The sequence below is a fragment of the Dermacentor albipictus genome, chromosome 5 (genome assembly GCF_038994185.2).
Source record: "Dermacentor albipictus isolate Rhodes 1998 colony chromosome 5, USDA_Dalb.pri_finalv2, whole genome shotgun sequence".
NCBI classification, from domain to species: Eukaryota; Metazoa; Arthropoda; class Arachnida; order Ixodida; family Ixodidae; genus Dermacentor; species Dermacentor albipictus.
In genome coordinates, this window is record NC_091825.1 from 6,147,783 (window position 1) to 6,161,132 (window position 13,350).

At 48.7% G+C, this 13,350-nt stretch overlaps 1 protein-coding gene across 2 annotated transcripts in view; it reads left to right on the plus strand.

Moving 5' to 3' along the window:
• xmas (RRM_XMAS2 and SAC3_GANP domain-containing protein xmas) overlaps window positions 1–13,350 on the plus strand; it is a 580,140-nt gene that overhangs the window by 390,233 nt on the left and 176,557 nt on the right. For both annotated transcript variants that reach the window (XM_065450653.1, XM_065450654.1), the window contains one exon: window positions 9,113–9,283. In XM_065450653.1, the coding sequence (XP_065306725.1) occupies window positions 9,113–9,283 (171 nt within the window). The remainder of the gene's footprint in view (window positions 1–9,112; window positions 9,284–13,350) is intronic.

The window sequence follows — 13,350 nt, forward strand, 5'->3', positions numbered from 1 at the left end:
CAACTGAAGCAGAAGCTGGTTGCTGGCCAAGGGTGCCATCCCGGGCCTTTGCCGGATTCGGAAGCTCCAATTTTTGCCATTAACTTCCGTCCTGGCCCACTTTGGTCCGCTGGACAGGTGGTGTTTCCTGCCAGCACTTCATCGCTGGTCGTCTACATGCCAGACAGGGCTACGTGCCACAGACATGCCGACCATGTCAGGCCTCGTCTAGGGACCGGGCCAGCACCCTTGACTGCCACTTCCGAGTTCCAGCCCGCAGGAGGACTAGTGGCAACACCAGTACTTTCCAGCAGAGCACCGCCCGCCTCGGAGGTGGCAAGCATTGCCAGTGGTGCGGCACCTGTTAGGCCGGTGTCAAGCTCGGCACCACTCACAAGGCCGACCCCTGCAGACCCTCCGGATGGAGCGAGGCTGTCTCAGGCAGCACCCAGCGTTGCCACCCCCAGCCCGTCGCTGGTGTCCAGGCGGAGTACTCGACGGCGAAGGCCACCAGACCGTTACTCCCCTGGGTAGCAGTCACCATCGACCCGGCTAGGATGGAGGCAGAGCCTCGTACATTGAACTTAGGAAGTTTTTTTGTTGGTGACAAACAAACGGGGTGTAAGGGGATGGGACAAGCATGTGACGCCCCCTCGGGCATAATCTTCGTTGGCCCACCAGGCTTTGTGGCCTGCCAGGCTCAGTTAGGCAGCATTAGTCATCACACCAATAAACACCGACGAGCACAGCTGCTCGGCGGTAGGTCATCGCTCATCACCACCACGCTGCGGAGCATCTTGTCTAACGGAGGGTGCCTCGAGCCTCCCTTGTTCGCGAACCCAGGTGGATTGTAACAGGAAAGTGTTGTAGCGGGTGGCAGAGTGACGGAGACGATCCAAAAGCACGTACCGCCCTGTTTTATTTCAGTGACAGTGAACTATATTATAGGCTGCTTGCCTATGACGTAACATAAAAGGAACAAATCATGTTTGACACGTGTGGCACAGCACTTCATATCACTTCTCTCTTTCTTTTAAAACTGCAGTCTTTGCACGGGTCTTCGTTGTCGAGTAGACCTCCGTAAGACCGGCGGACTTGGGGGGGGCAGAGAGCCTGTTCGGCTGGGAGGGACGTTGGAGGTGTTGTCGAAGGAACAGGCGCAGTGCCAGTTAGTTCTGGAGTGTCCAGGCTGCACCGGCCTTCTGGCATTGACGTGGGCCGATTCTTGTCCGGGCTGGATTGAAGCGAGTTGGGAGCCTCTGCTTTTGGGGTCACGGGGGACACAGGCACGCGACAGAAAATTTGGTCGAAGTGACGTCTGGCTAGGCCATCTGGAGTGTCAACCGTTACAAGGCGTGAACCCTCTATGCTCTTGACGATGCCTGGACGCCAACGCTTCCCTTGGCCAAAGTTGCGCACCCACACCTGGTCGCCGGACTGGAATCTGGGAGGCTGTGAGTAACTTCGAGGTAGAGAAGAGACGCAAGTATCCTAGCACGAACGAATTTGGTAGTTCAACAGCATCTCTGAAGGAGACTTGCCGCATGGTAGTGGGGTACGTCGCTAGCCTAGAAGCACTCGCGCTAGTTTTGTTTCGAGATCATTCACCATCGAGTGCTTCAGAAGGCCATCCTTTATTGTGCGGACCGCACGCTCTGCCAGACCATTAGATTGTGGGTGGTACGGCGCACTACGTAGATGAGTTATGTTCTTGACTGTCATGAACTGGGAAAACTGCTGACTTGCAAACTGAGGCCCATTATCTGATACAACTGTTTGCGGCAAGCCAAACCACGCAAACGATTCTCGAAGCCGCGCGATTGTGACTTCTGTGGTTGCCGACTTGATGGGAAGTGCCTCAATCTATTTAGTGTGCGAGTCGACGACTATCAACAGCATGCGTCCCTCTATCGGTCCGGCATAATCAATGTGAAGCCTTGACCATTTGGTTCCCGTTTCTGGCCAAGAGATAGGAACCTGTCGATGGGGCATTGGCTGAGCTTGTACACACGAGATGCACGAACGTGCAAGGCTTTCGATCTCGCCATCCAACCCAAGCCACCAGAACAGCCTCCGAGCCAGTCTTTTCATCGCAGATGCACCCTGGTGCGACCGATGTAGCTCAGCGAGCATGGAGACTCGCGCTTTGCGGGGTACGACGATGCGATGACCCCAGTAGAGCAGGTCTTCTACGCTTGACAGCTCCAGTCTTCTGCAAAAATAAGGTTAAAGGTGATTGTGACACGTTTAGGCCATCCATTCAGCACAAAGTGCTGCACAACGCTAAGGTTTTCATCTCCGTTCGTCAGCGCCCGTATGGCATCCGCTGGCACGAACGAGCTGTCAAGGGTCTCTGAAGACAACACGTATTCCGGCAAGGTGCCCGATCTACAAACGTCTGCCATCGGCACGGGCAAGCGGCTGAGTGCCCCGGCGTTGGCGTTTTCCTTGCCGGCCTTGTACTCTATGCGGTAGCTATATTGGCTTAGAAACAGAGCCCATCTCTGAATACGTGCCGACGCCATTGGGGGCACAGGTCGATCTTCTCGTAAAAGTTCCACCAGTGGTTGGTGGTCTGTGACCAATACAAACTCGTGGCCCAGCAGGTAGTCTCGAAACTTTGTTACTCCGAATACCAGTGCGAGCGCTTCCTTCTCGAGCTGACGATAATTCTTTTCGGCGTGTGTTAACGTGCGTGAACGGAAGGCAATGGGCTTATCCAATTTTCCAATTCGGTGCGAGATTACGGCACCTAAACCAGAAGGTGACTCATCGCATTCCAAGCGCACTGGTTGGTTGCGATCGAAATGCGTCAGAACAGGCGAACTCAGAAGTGTTTGTTTAACCTTGAGATATGAATTTTCCTGCGCCGTTCCCCAGTGCCATTTATGCTCTTTTTCAAGCAGAAGATACAACGGGGCCAGCATCGTTGACATGTGTGGCAAGAACCGGTGATATTAAGTCAATAGACCCAAAAACGAGCGCAGTTCGCTCACATTCGTAGGCCGTGGCGAGTCGCGTATTGCTGCTACGTTCTTCTCAAGCGGATGCAAGCCGTCTTTGTCAATGTGATGGCCCAGGTAGACGATTGAGTCTTTGCGAAAATGGCATTTTTTGGCCTTCAGCTTGATACCATTTTCTTGAAGCCTGCGCAAAACATCCCGAAGCACTGAGCCATTATCGTCTTGATGTTTCGCTATCAATACATCATCCAAATACACTTGCACGGCAGGAAGACCGGCCAGGACCGTTTCCATGCGCCGCTGAAAAATTGCGGGAGCCGAGGCAACTCCAAACGGAAGACATGTTTTTTGCCGCAATTGAACACTCACAAAAAAAAGACACATAAAGACAACACAGGCGGCACTTCCAACTGATTTATTTTGGGCTGTGACCTAAGAATATATATACAGTCGCCGACCGTTTATTCGGACCTCACGGGGACTGCGAAAATGTCCGAATAAACAGATGTCCGAAAAAGCAGATTAAGAAAAAAAAAATGAAATCCTTTATTTCCACGCGCTTATTCGGGCTCGGCAGTAGGCTTGGAAGAAATCGTGAATGCGCCGTTGCACGCTGTTCCGTTTACGCGCAATCAGATAAGCCTGAATCTCGGAGAGGGTCATACGGTCACTATTGGCTGCTGAAAGCACAGTCACTGCTTGTACCCGCTCTGCATGCGACGGCAGCGTAGCACGTGGTGCGTAATCTCCCGACTCAGAGTCATCGTCCGGCAGTGCAGCAGAAACCTGACGAATGATCTTGCCGTTGTCGATTTCTGCACATGTCAATACAGCAGTGTCAGCACCTATGAAACTGTGAAATGAGACGGTGTCCGGAATCGCAATGCAACCTCTGCGCAGGTCTCGGCAGAACATTTTCCGTGTCAGTAGGGAACACATCGGAAGGCGACAAACCTTAGGCCTCCCGGCATCTGCTTGCCGGCATTCCCCAGCGCAGTCTGCGCGGGCACTGTCGGCGCCATTAGACCCTTGACGCTATGTTTGCGTATGCCGCGTTGGATCACCGAAACCACGACACAGCACACAAAGCAAACACCACTGTGCCGACACGAGTCGCACAAATGAAAAACGCGGCTCGCAGCGTCTTGCGCGAAGAAACAAATCAGCTGCTGGATTGTCTTGACATGGCTTACTAAGCTGAAACCGGAACTGCTGCAGAGCCGCTCTATCTAACCAGGCAGAAACGATGATGATAAGCGGGGATTTCCAGTAGTACCACTTCATGGGGCAGCAAGGAAGCTCCGTTCAAAACAAAAATGCCGTTCAGCAAGTCGAACCATGCACCGGTCAGAGTCGGTGCATGGTGCTCTTGACCGAGCACCATATTTTGGTAAATATTTGGTAAAGGGTACTGCTCAGTTATGCACGCAGCATTGATGGTGGTTTTGCACTCGCCGCTGATGCGAAAGGACCGGTCTTTCTTCAGTACTGGTACAATTGGCGCCGCCCACTCAGAATGTGCTATGGGCGATAATATGCCTTGCTCTACTAAACGGTCCAGCTCAGTTTCCACTTTTTCACGAAGAGCATAAGGAATTGACCGCGCCTTGTGGATCTTCGGTTGGGCGCCTTCTCGAATGTGGAATTTCACAGGTGGCCCCTGAATGTTTCCAAGTCCTGGCTCAAAAAGGGCAGAAAACTCGGTCCCAAGGCTGTCAGGATCTGCTGATGTCGAGTGAACCGTAGCGAGAAACCCGGACGGCAAAAGCGAGAACGCTTGGATTAAGTCCCTTCCGCAAAGGCTGGAACCCGAGCAGCCTGTAACTATCAGTGTGGCAGGTACAGTCTTCCCCGCAAAATGGGCTTCAAGGTGCAGTTCACCGACAATGGGTAGCTTGCCCAAGTAACAGCTGAGCGTGTGTTTGCATTTCGATAAGCGTGGCCAACTCAGACGGTGCTTTAGATACACCTCCTGTGGGATGATAGAAAATGGTGATCCCATGTCAATGATCATGTTCAAGGGCACGCCACCACAACGGATAACTCTGCAGAACGCCTGGAGCAAAGGTTTCTTTTCCTGTGATTCTTGCAATGTGAAGACTGATGAAATATCGCCTTCCTCCGTTTGGGATACAGCGCTCTCATAATGAACTGCATTAGCGACGCCATCGCGCCTACGACCAGCCTGGAGCCCCGATTGGGAGCGGCATTTTCTTGCGAAATGACCCGTCTTCCGACAGCGAAAACACTGCTCCTTTTTGTGCGGACAGTCGCTTGGCTCGTGATCGTAGTTTCCGCAGCGTGCGCACTCAGTATGGCTTTGCTTACCTTTGGCGAAGGTCTGATATCGGCGCGATATCGGGCCGGATGACATAACTACCAAGATACTAAAAGGTACAAGAGATATTTCATGCCAGATATTACAAATAATTTTCAGTCAATCACTTTCAAGTTCAGCAATTCCAAATGACTGGACATTAAGTAAGGTTGTCCCGGTTTTCAAGGCTGGTGACCGCTCTGATCCATCAAACTATCGACCAATTTCATTAACATGTATTGCTTGTAAAATGCTCAAACACATCGTATACTCACAAGTCTCCTCTCACCTGGACAGGAACTCCTTCTTTTTTACCAAACAATATGGATTCCGCTCTGGATTTTCGTGTGATACCCAGCTTTTCAAGTTTACTACCGACCTTCACCTGAACTTAGATTCATCTTTTCAAACTGATATCATCTACCTGGATTTCTCTAAGGCCTTTGACCGGGTTCCGCATCAACGTCTTATTGCTAAACTCTCCTCTCTCTCTCTGGATCCCTTTATATTGTCATGGATTTCTTGCTTCCTCTCAGACCGCACCCAGTTTACTGTTATCGGCAACCACCGCTCCAAAACCTCCAAAGTCATTTCAGGCGTACCGCAAGGCTCTGTCCTTGGACCACTCTTATTTTTAGTCTTTATCAACGGCCTTCCTACAAATATCTCCTCCACAATTCGCCTTTTCGCTGACGATTGCGTTCTTTATCGTCGCATAACTACCACCTCTGACCAGAGACTCCTCCAGAAAGACCTTGATATAATAGAAACTTGGTGCACCATCTGGCTGATGAATCTAAACATATCCAAATGCAAGAGCATGCAAGTATCTCGAAAGCTTTCCACCTTTAACTTTTCATACTCGTTAAACTCCACTGCCATATCACGTGTTGAATCGTACCGACACTTAGGTGTTGTTATCACTGACAAACTCAACTGGTCTGAACACATCACGAAATTAGTGGCAGAGACATCCAAAACATTTGGTTTCATTAAGCGTGCCCTTTCTTTATCCCCCAGTTATATCAGAAAACTCGCCTATGAGGCGTACGTTAGGCCGAAACTTGAATATGCCAGCTCAATATGGAGTCCTCACCAGCAATATCTAATCGAATCACTCGAAAGCATTCAGAATCGGGCTGCTCGTTTCATCGTTTCCGAATATAATAGACGGGTTAGCATTATTGCCATTAAATCATCCATTAATCTTGAATCGTTAGCTCATCGAAGGAAAATTTCACGGCTATGCCTGTTTCAAAATCAATACTATAATCGCCCTGACCTGAGAACCACCCTTTTAGTGCCACCCATACGGACATCACGACGTCTTTTCAATTCTATGAGTGTACAACGCATAACTGGTTCGACAAACACATTTAATAAGTCTTTCTTACCATTGGCGATTGAAGAATGGAACTCGATTCCAGAACCATTAGTCAATGAACGTGACAACTCAAAATTCAGGCAGCTCATATCGGCTCACTTTGCCAAATAATCTCATAATCGGTAAACATTTCCTGCTTTTCTCATATATCCAACGCGTATTTCACTTTGTGGTTTCTTCCTTAAGATGGGACATAACATATGTCACATTTCTGCTTTGACTTGTGTGTATATATATGTGTATTGAATTGCATTTTTGTATTGAATTGAATATTGTATTGAATTGAATTTTATATTGAATTGTATTGCAACCTTTTTATTCAATTGCAAACATATGCGGAGCTCAACTGCTTGCGTGTTCTTTGCGTCTTTGCCTTCAACCACGGTTCCATAACAATGTATAACGTTACTTTGCCTGTCTGTCTTTTTATTTCGCTTTATAATTATATGACCACGTGAATACTTCTCTTGTTAACCCCCCCCCCCCCTTATGTAATGCCCAATAGGGCCCTTAAGGGATAATAAATGATGATGATGATGATGATTTACTCGCTACAGTGCACACCGCTGCCTCATTATCAAGTCTAGTCATGGCGCTTACTTCCAGTGCGGCAGTCTCTGCCGCTATGACAATCGTTTCAGCTTGGGCAAGTGTGAGCTCAGTTTTTTCAGACAGCGTCTGCTGCACCACCCGATTCCGGATGCCACAAACAATGCGGTCCCGTAACATATGGTACAAACTGGTGCTGAAGTGACAATTATCCGCAAGCTTGCGTATCTCAACAACATAGTCTCGGACAGGTTCGCTTGCAGCCTGATCCCTTGTAAAGAACTTGTAACCTGTGGCAACCTCATTAGTCTTCAGCGCATAGTGGTTATTTAGGATGGTAAGTGCATCCTTGTAGCTCAGGCCATTTACTTTCTGGGGGGCACAGTGTCCAGCAAGAATGCCTACCGTCTTCGTTGACAGGGTCGAAACCGAGAGCGCCCTTTTCTTATCATCCATCTTAATATCATTTCCTTCGAAAAATGCCTCCAGTCGAGTCAAGTTAATATCCCACTTATCTTGATTTTCATTGAAACTAGGGGTACAGAGGTTCGTAGCCAGGGCCATGAGCGCCGATGCTCCGTAGACTCGATTACTTTCAGTACCCAGCAGGACTCCCAGCGCTACCGAGACGTCGCTGTTCGTGGCGGGGGCTCCGCGGGGTGGTCACCCTCGTCGCCACTGTTGTAGCGGGTGGCAGAGTGACGGAGACGATCCAAGAGCACGTACCGCACTGTTTTATTTCAGTGACAGCGAACTATATGCTTGCCTATGACGTAACATAAAAGGAACGAATCATGTTTGAAACGTGTGGCACAGCACTTCATATCAGGAAGGGGTCGCAGAATTTCCAGAATTATCAGGCAATCGAGAAAAGCAAATTTGAATCAGAAAATGATTCATTTTTATAAACTTGGGAGTCGGCGCAGAACGATACGGTTTCATAACTTGTTGACAATATCTTCCCACAGGCAGTACAAGTTAAGCAAAGCCAGCCACGTTTTCGCATGCACTCCGCCCCCACTTGGCTGATAACATCGCCCATGCTGGGATGACGTTATACCTCATCCTTAATAGCTTAATACATTGTTATATCGAGAATTTCGTTGTAGTATTGAAGTTCGTTATGTCGAGGTTTAACTGCACTAGAATGATTTTTTCCCTCGTTGCCACTTGTTACGAGTGTAGCCTAGCAGTTCCGAGAGGCGGATCAACTCTCCAGTCATCAACGGTTGCACCCAGTTAACGGAAACCAAGAACACATACTGCAACACTTCCATGCACTCGCGATCACACTTGCAACTGATCCCGTGTTATTTTCTCCGCCTTTACAGGTGCGCTCAAGTGGCGCCATGCAACGAACAGCCATCTAAAATGGAACCGTAACACAAAGCTCAACTTGCAAAATGCATGTGTGCGATAACAGCGCAATCAATACGGGGCAGGCAAATGGTGGCCAGAAAAAGAGTGAAAAATAGTTAAAAACAAGCAAGTTTCCTAACGTTCGCTTGACGTGGGGTCAACTGATAGTGCGATTTCGTGCGCTGCAGCCAATCAGCACATGAGAAGCACTAGTGCAGCTATAGTGAGGAGGAAAGAGAGCAGTGTGGGTATCGGGGGGGGGCAAAGAATGAAGGGTGGTGCTACTTTCCAGAATAAAGGGTCGTAAATGGCTTTAAAGCCTGCCCATCAACCACGGTCCGCTCCAAGCTCAAGGAACAATAGACCACAACTACTTGGAAGGCATTTATTAGGCTTGCAGCTAACACTTCAAGCTGGCAAAAAGCTCAATGGGATAAAAGATTAAGGAAACAGACAACATCGACTCCTGTGTTGTCTCTTCAGTGCCCGTGCCGTCTGTTCTCTTGGGTGTTTGTCCTGCTGTTGAGCTGTTTGCCATATTGTGAAGTGCTCTTCTTGCAGGTGGAAACCATAGCCAGCCGGCAAGGCAGTGCCACACCCTTCTGCCTGACGGTTGTGCACGGGGGTGACTTCTCCTCCGAGGGATGGGACTCTGCCGGAAGGCCTCGGCTACTGTGGGGCACATCTGCTCTGCTGCTGCTGCTTGTGGATGCAGATGAACCCAAGGACCAGGTGGGTGGTGGAAAGCATTAGTAGTAGGCCGAGCTAATACTTGCAGTGCTAGCTAGCTAGCTAGCCAGTCTCACTGCACTACATTTCTATTTTCCTGCACGTTGCTGTGCCCATGCAAGTGACACTTGCGCCAACTACAGCAAAGTGTACTATTTGCACTTAATTGCACAGGAATGGAAGCTTTTCAACCTAAATGGTTGTTGGTGTGGCAACTAGCCCCAGATGGAGCCAATTCAATTCGATTCATCTTACGTTGGCTAGCTTGCTATCATTGTTTACTTCATTTTTTTTTTTTATTTGACAGTGCTGCTGACTCCAGCGGGAGTCGTTGCAGACTGGGTTACAAAAAAATGATTTCGTACATAACAAGTCTCTAAAACAAAGGGCAGTAGCATGAAATTAAAAAGAAAAAGAAAGCGTATAAAAGGTAAAAACAATAACATCCACAATTCAGCCGGCAACAAATGTTTGGAACTTTTCTTACTTTTGTTTCAACTGCATGTGAATCTAAGCCATGCCACTCTATTACCATTCATGGAAAGAAAGAATACTTGAACACATTGTTTATCTGGTGATATGGAACTATTGGAAGACTATGTTGCCCTCTTAACAAGAAGAAAGGGGATAAGAGGGGCCCGATTTTTATTAATCATATCATAAGGTGCCAACAAACAATGACACCGAGGACAACATAGGGGAAATTACTTGTACTTGCCAATTGAATAGAAGAAATTATAAATTAATGGAAATGAAAGTGGATGAAAAAACAACTTGCCGCAGGTGGGGAATGATCCCACATCTTCCCATTACATGCACGATGCTCTACCTATTGAGCTACCGCGGTGCCATTCTTCCATCCACTTTTTTGGGTATTTATGTTTTACTACTTGAACTAGCCCTGGGAGTGTTAGCTAGCGCTACCACTCACAAACCTTGACGGCAGATGTGGAACATCCTTTCTGCCGCAGGCGTCACGAGTATGGGATCTTTTAGGGGGAAGGCTACTGGTCAATAAATCCACACATACTACAACATAGATGCCTTCAGGTAGCATGCGTGGGTAGGGGCAGAACCTGGAAGCTTATGAAAAGGGTTCTACTTAAAATGAGGACGACACAACGAGCTATGAAAAGAAGAATGATAAGTGTAACGTTAAGGGATAAGAAAAGAGCGCATTGGGTGAGGGAACAAACGTGACTTAATGACATCTTAGTTGAAATCAAGAAAAAGATATGGGCATGAACAGGACATTTAATGAGGAGGGAAGATAACCGATAGTCATTAAGGGTTGTGGACTGGATTTCAAGAGAAGGGAAGCGTAGCAGGGGGCGGCAGAAAGTTAGGTGGCGGATGAGATGAATAAGTTTGCAGGAACAACATGGCCACAATTAGCACATGACCGGGATAGTGGAAGTATGGGAGAGGTTTCTGCCCTGCAGTGGGTGTAGCCAGGCTGATGATGATGATGATAAGTCTCAACGTCTGCACAAGGACACTGACTGCCTCTCTCGTCACCCTGTGGATCCCGGTCCTGCTGCGCATGATCCGGTGACCTGCATGATGGTTTTGACTGACATGACCGACATGCGCGCTGGATAACAATGCGGTGCATCCTTACAGTCCATCATTGCCAGAGTGCAATCTGGCAGCACCGACGGCATGTTCGTGCTGCAGGACAGCACGAACAGGACAGGATCCTCTACCACTGCTATATCAACATGACGGCCCTGAGTTGCTCATTGTCGTGCCTCATCATCTGCGATCCGTCATTCTCGAACAACTTCACGATGAACCCACGGCGGGACCCCTTAGAGTTTTGTGTTCATATGACTGCGTACTACACCGGTTCTTCTGGCCGGGTCTCTACCGCTCCGTGCGTCGTTATGTCGCAACTTGCAAACTGTGTTAGTGCCGGAAGAAGCCTCCCCTGCCACTTGTCGGACGACTCCATCCAGTTGAAGTTCCCTCTGAACCGTTTTTTCGCATAAGCCTTGACCTGCTTGGCCCTTTTGCAACGATGACTAGAGGGAATAAGTGGATCGTCGTCGCTACTGATTACGCGACACGCTCCGCGATAACAAAGGTGTTGCCGACTAGTTGTGTAACAGACGTTGCCGATTTTCTCCACCACGGTGCACCTCGACAGTTACTTACAGACCGCAGCAGCTCGTTCTTGTCTCGAGTTGTCGACGACCTCCTCTGCTCTTGTGCCACTGAGCACAAGCTGTCGACAGCATACCACCCACAAACGAATAATCTTATGGAACGTGTCAACCGAAGAATCACAGATGCTGTTGATGCAAGTCTCCAACGATCACCGTGACTGGGATGCCACGCTGGCCTACGTGATGTTCGTGTACAACTTGTCCCGACATGACGCCGCAGGATATTCGCCCTTTTATCTTTTGTATGGTCACAACCCCACATTGTTGTTTGACACCGTCCTCCCTACTGTGCAACGTGTTGCAAGTGAGTACGCTCCTGAAGTCATAGATCACACTCACATGGCACGTAAAGTCACCCGATCTCGTTTATTAGCCTCGCAGCGTACACAAAAAGCGTTATGACCGGTGCCATCGTGATGTTAAGTTCAGGCCTGAGGCTTGGGTGCTCCTTGGGTCACCATGTCAAGAAGTTGGCCTCTCCCAGAAGCTTCTCTCTCACTACACAGGGCTTTATGAAGCCCTACGCCAAGTTAATGACCTAAATTACGGGATTTCACCGCTACAGTTTGATGCATCCTCAAACCCGACGCCTGTTGACGTCATGCACGTTTCGCGGCTGAAACCATGTTTCGCCCGCAATTCTTTGCCTACTATGTGCCGAGACAGCGCGTCACTCGGTAGTCCTGTTATGGAAGGATGGAAGAAGAGAGAGAAAGAAGGGGATCGTGAGATGCTGGCTGTTGCGTGTTGTTGGTGGTCAGCCATCTCAACTACTATGACTCATTTTGTATATATATATTGTAAATACACTCTTTCTATGCTCCCAACATCCTCGTAACAATATTTTGTCGTAATTATTGAGATCGGCTTTTTGTTCTGACACCGTAAGGACTACAGACACAGCACCGAGCCGTAAAACTGGTTTGATTTCTAGTCAGCAAATGGCGCCACCTCATTAGCATTGGTGGTGCGTTGACAATGCGGAACGCTACAAAAGCCTAATTGTTCACTGAATCCTTGATTTACTACCCCGCTATAGGATGATACGTGATGAGGGTAGCGAGCAAACGCTAAGCAGACGCTGAGCAGACGTTATAGTGCAAGTGAAAATTTGTACGGGCATTAGCCCGTAATCCTTGCCTAGGAGACTGTGAGGTAACTGCAGGGAACGCGTACAGGTAAAACGAAGCCCTGCTGTTGCATGCATGTAAACGCAGCTTATGGTTACGGTGTCAAAAAATTTTTTGCTGTCAATCCGCTAACCATGTAGCATGTAACAGGATGGCAAGCAGATGCTGAGCAGACTTTGCGGCGCGGATGAGCACATCTCAAGGGGCATTCAGCCTTCCTGATGCCTTAGAATTTGTGTAGCTTCCACAGTGCTGCAACCAGCTTCTGAGATGGAATATAGATGCAGTCGGCTCAGCTACAGCAATCTCCAGTGGTACAACGTTTACATAGGCACACAGCAAGTGCTGTGGGCGAAACTTGAAAAAGTGTTATCTTTGTGGACTTGTTTGTTGGCTGAATGGGTGCCCGTTTAACTAATTAGTCATTGTTGTCCTCCCTTTGGTAAAACAAGACCTCCTTTCTGCTGTCAACCAACACTCACTGGTCAACCGAGAAGACATAGGGATTCACTGCGCGGGTCTGCCAGCTGCACCACAGACTAAACAGCGCATGCTTTGATAGCAGACATTCAGCTTGTTTTGCATCTCCAACTGCCGTGCTTTCAAACAAGCAGACAGTGCCACACTTACATGTTTTATCAAGGAAGGCATTATTTGTCATCATCCTCTTCAGCTGTTTGTCCTATGGTGTTCACATATGGGGGTGTGGCACGTTTAAGTTCTTGCAAGGAATACCATGGCATAGTTATCCCTGCCTCGAGTCTACAGCGCT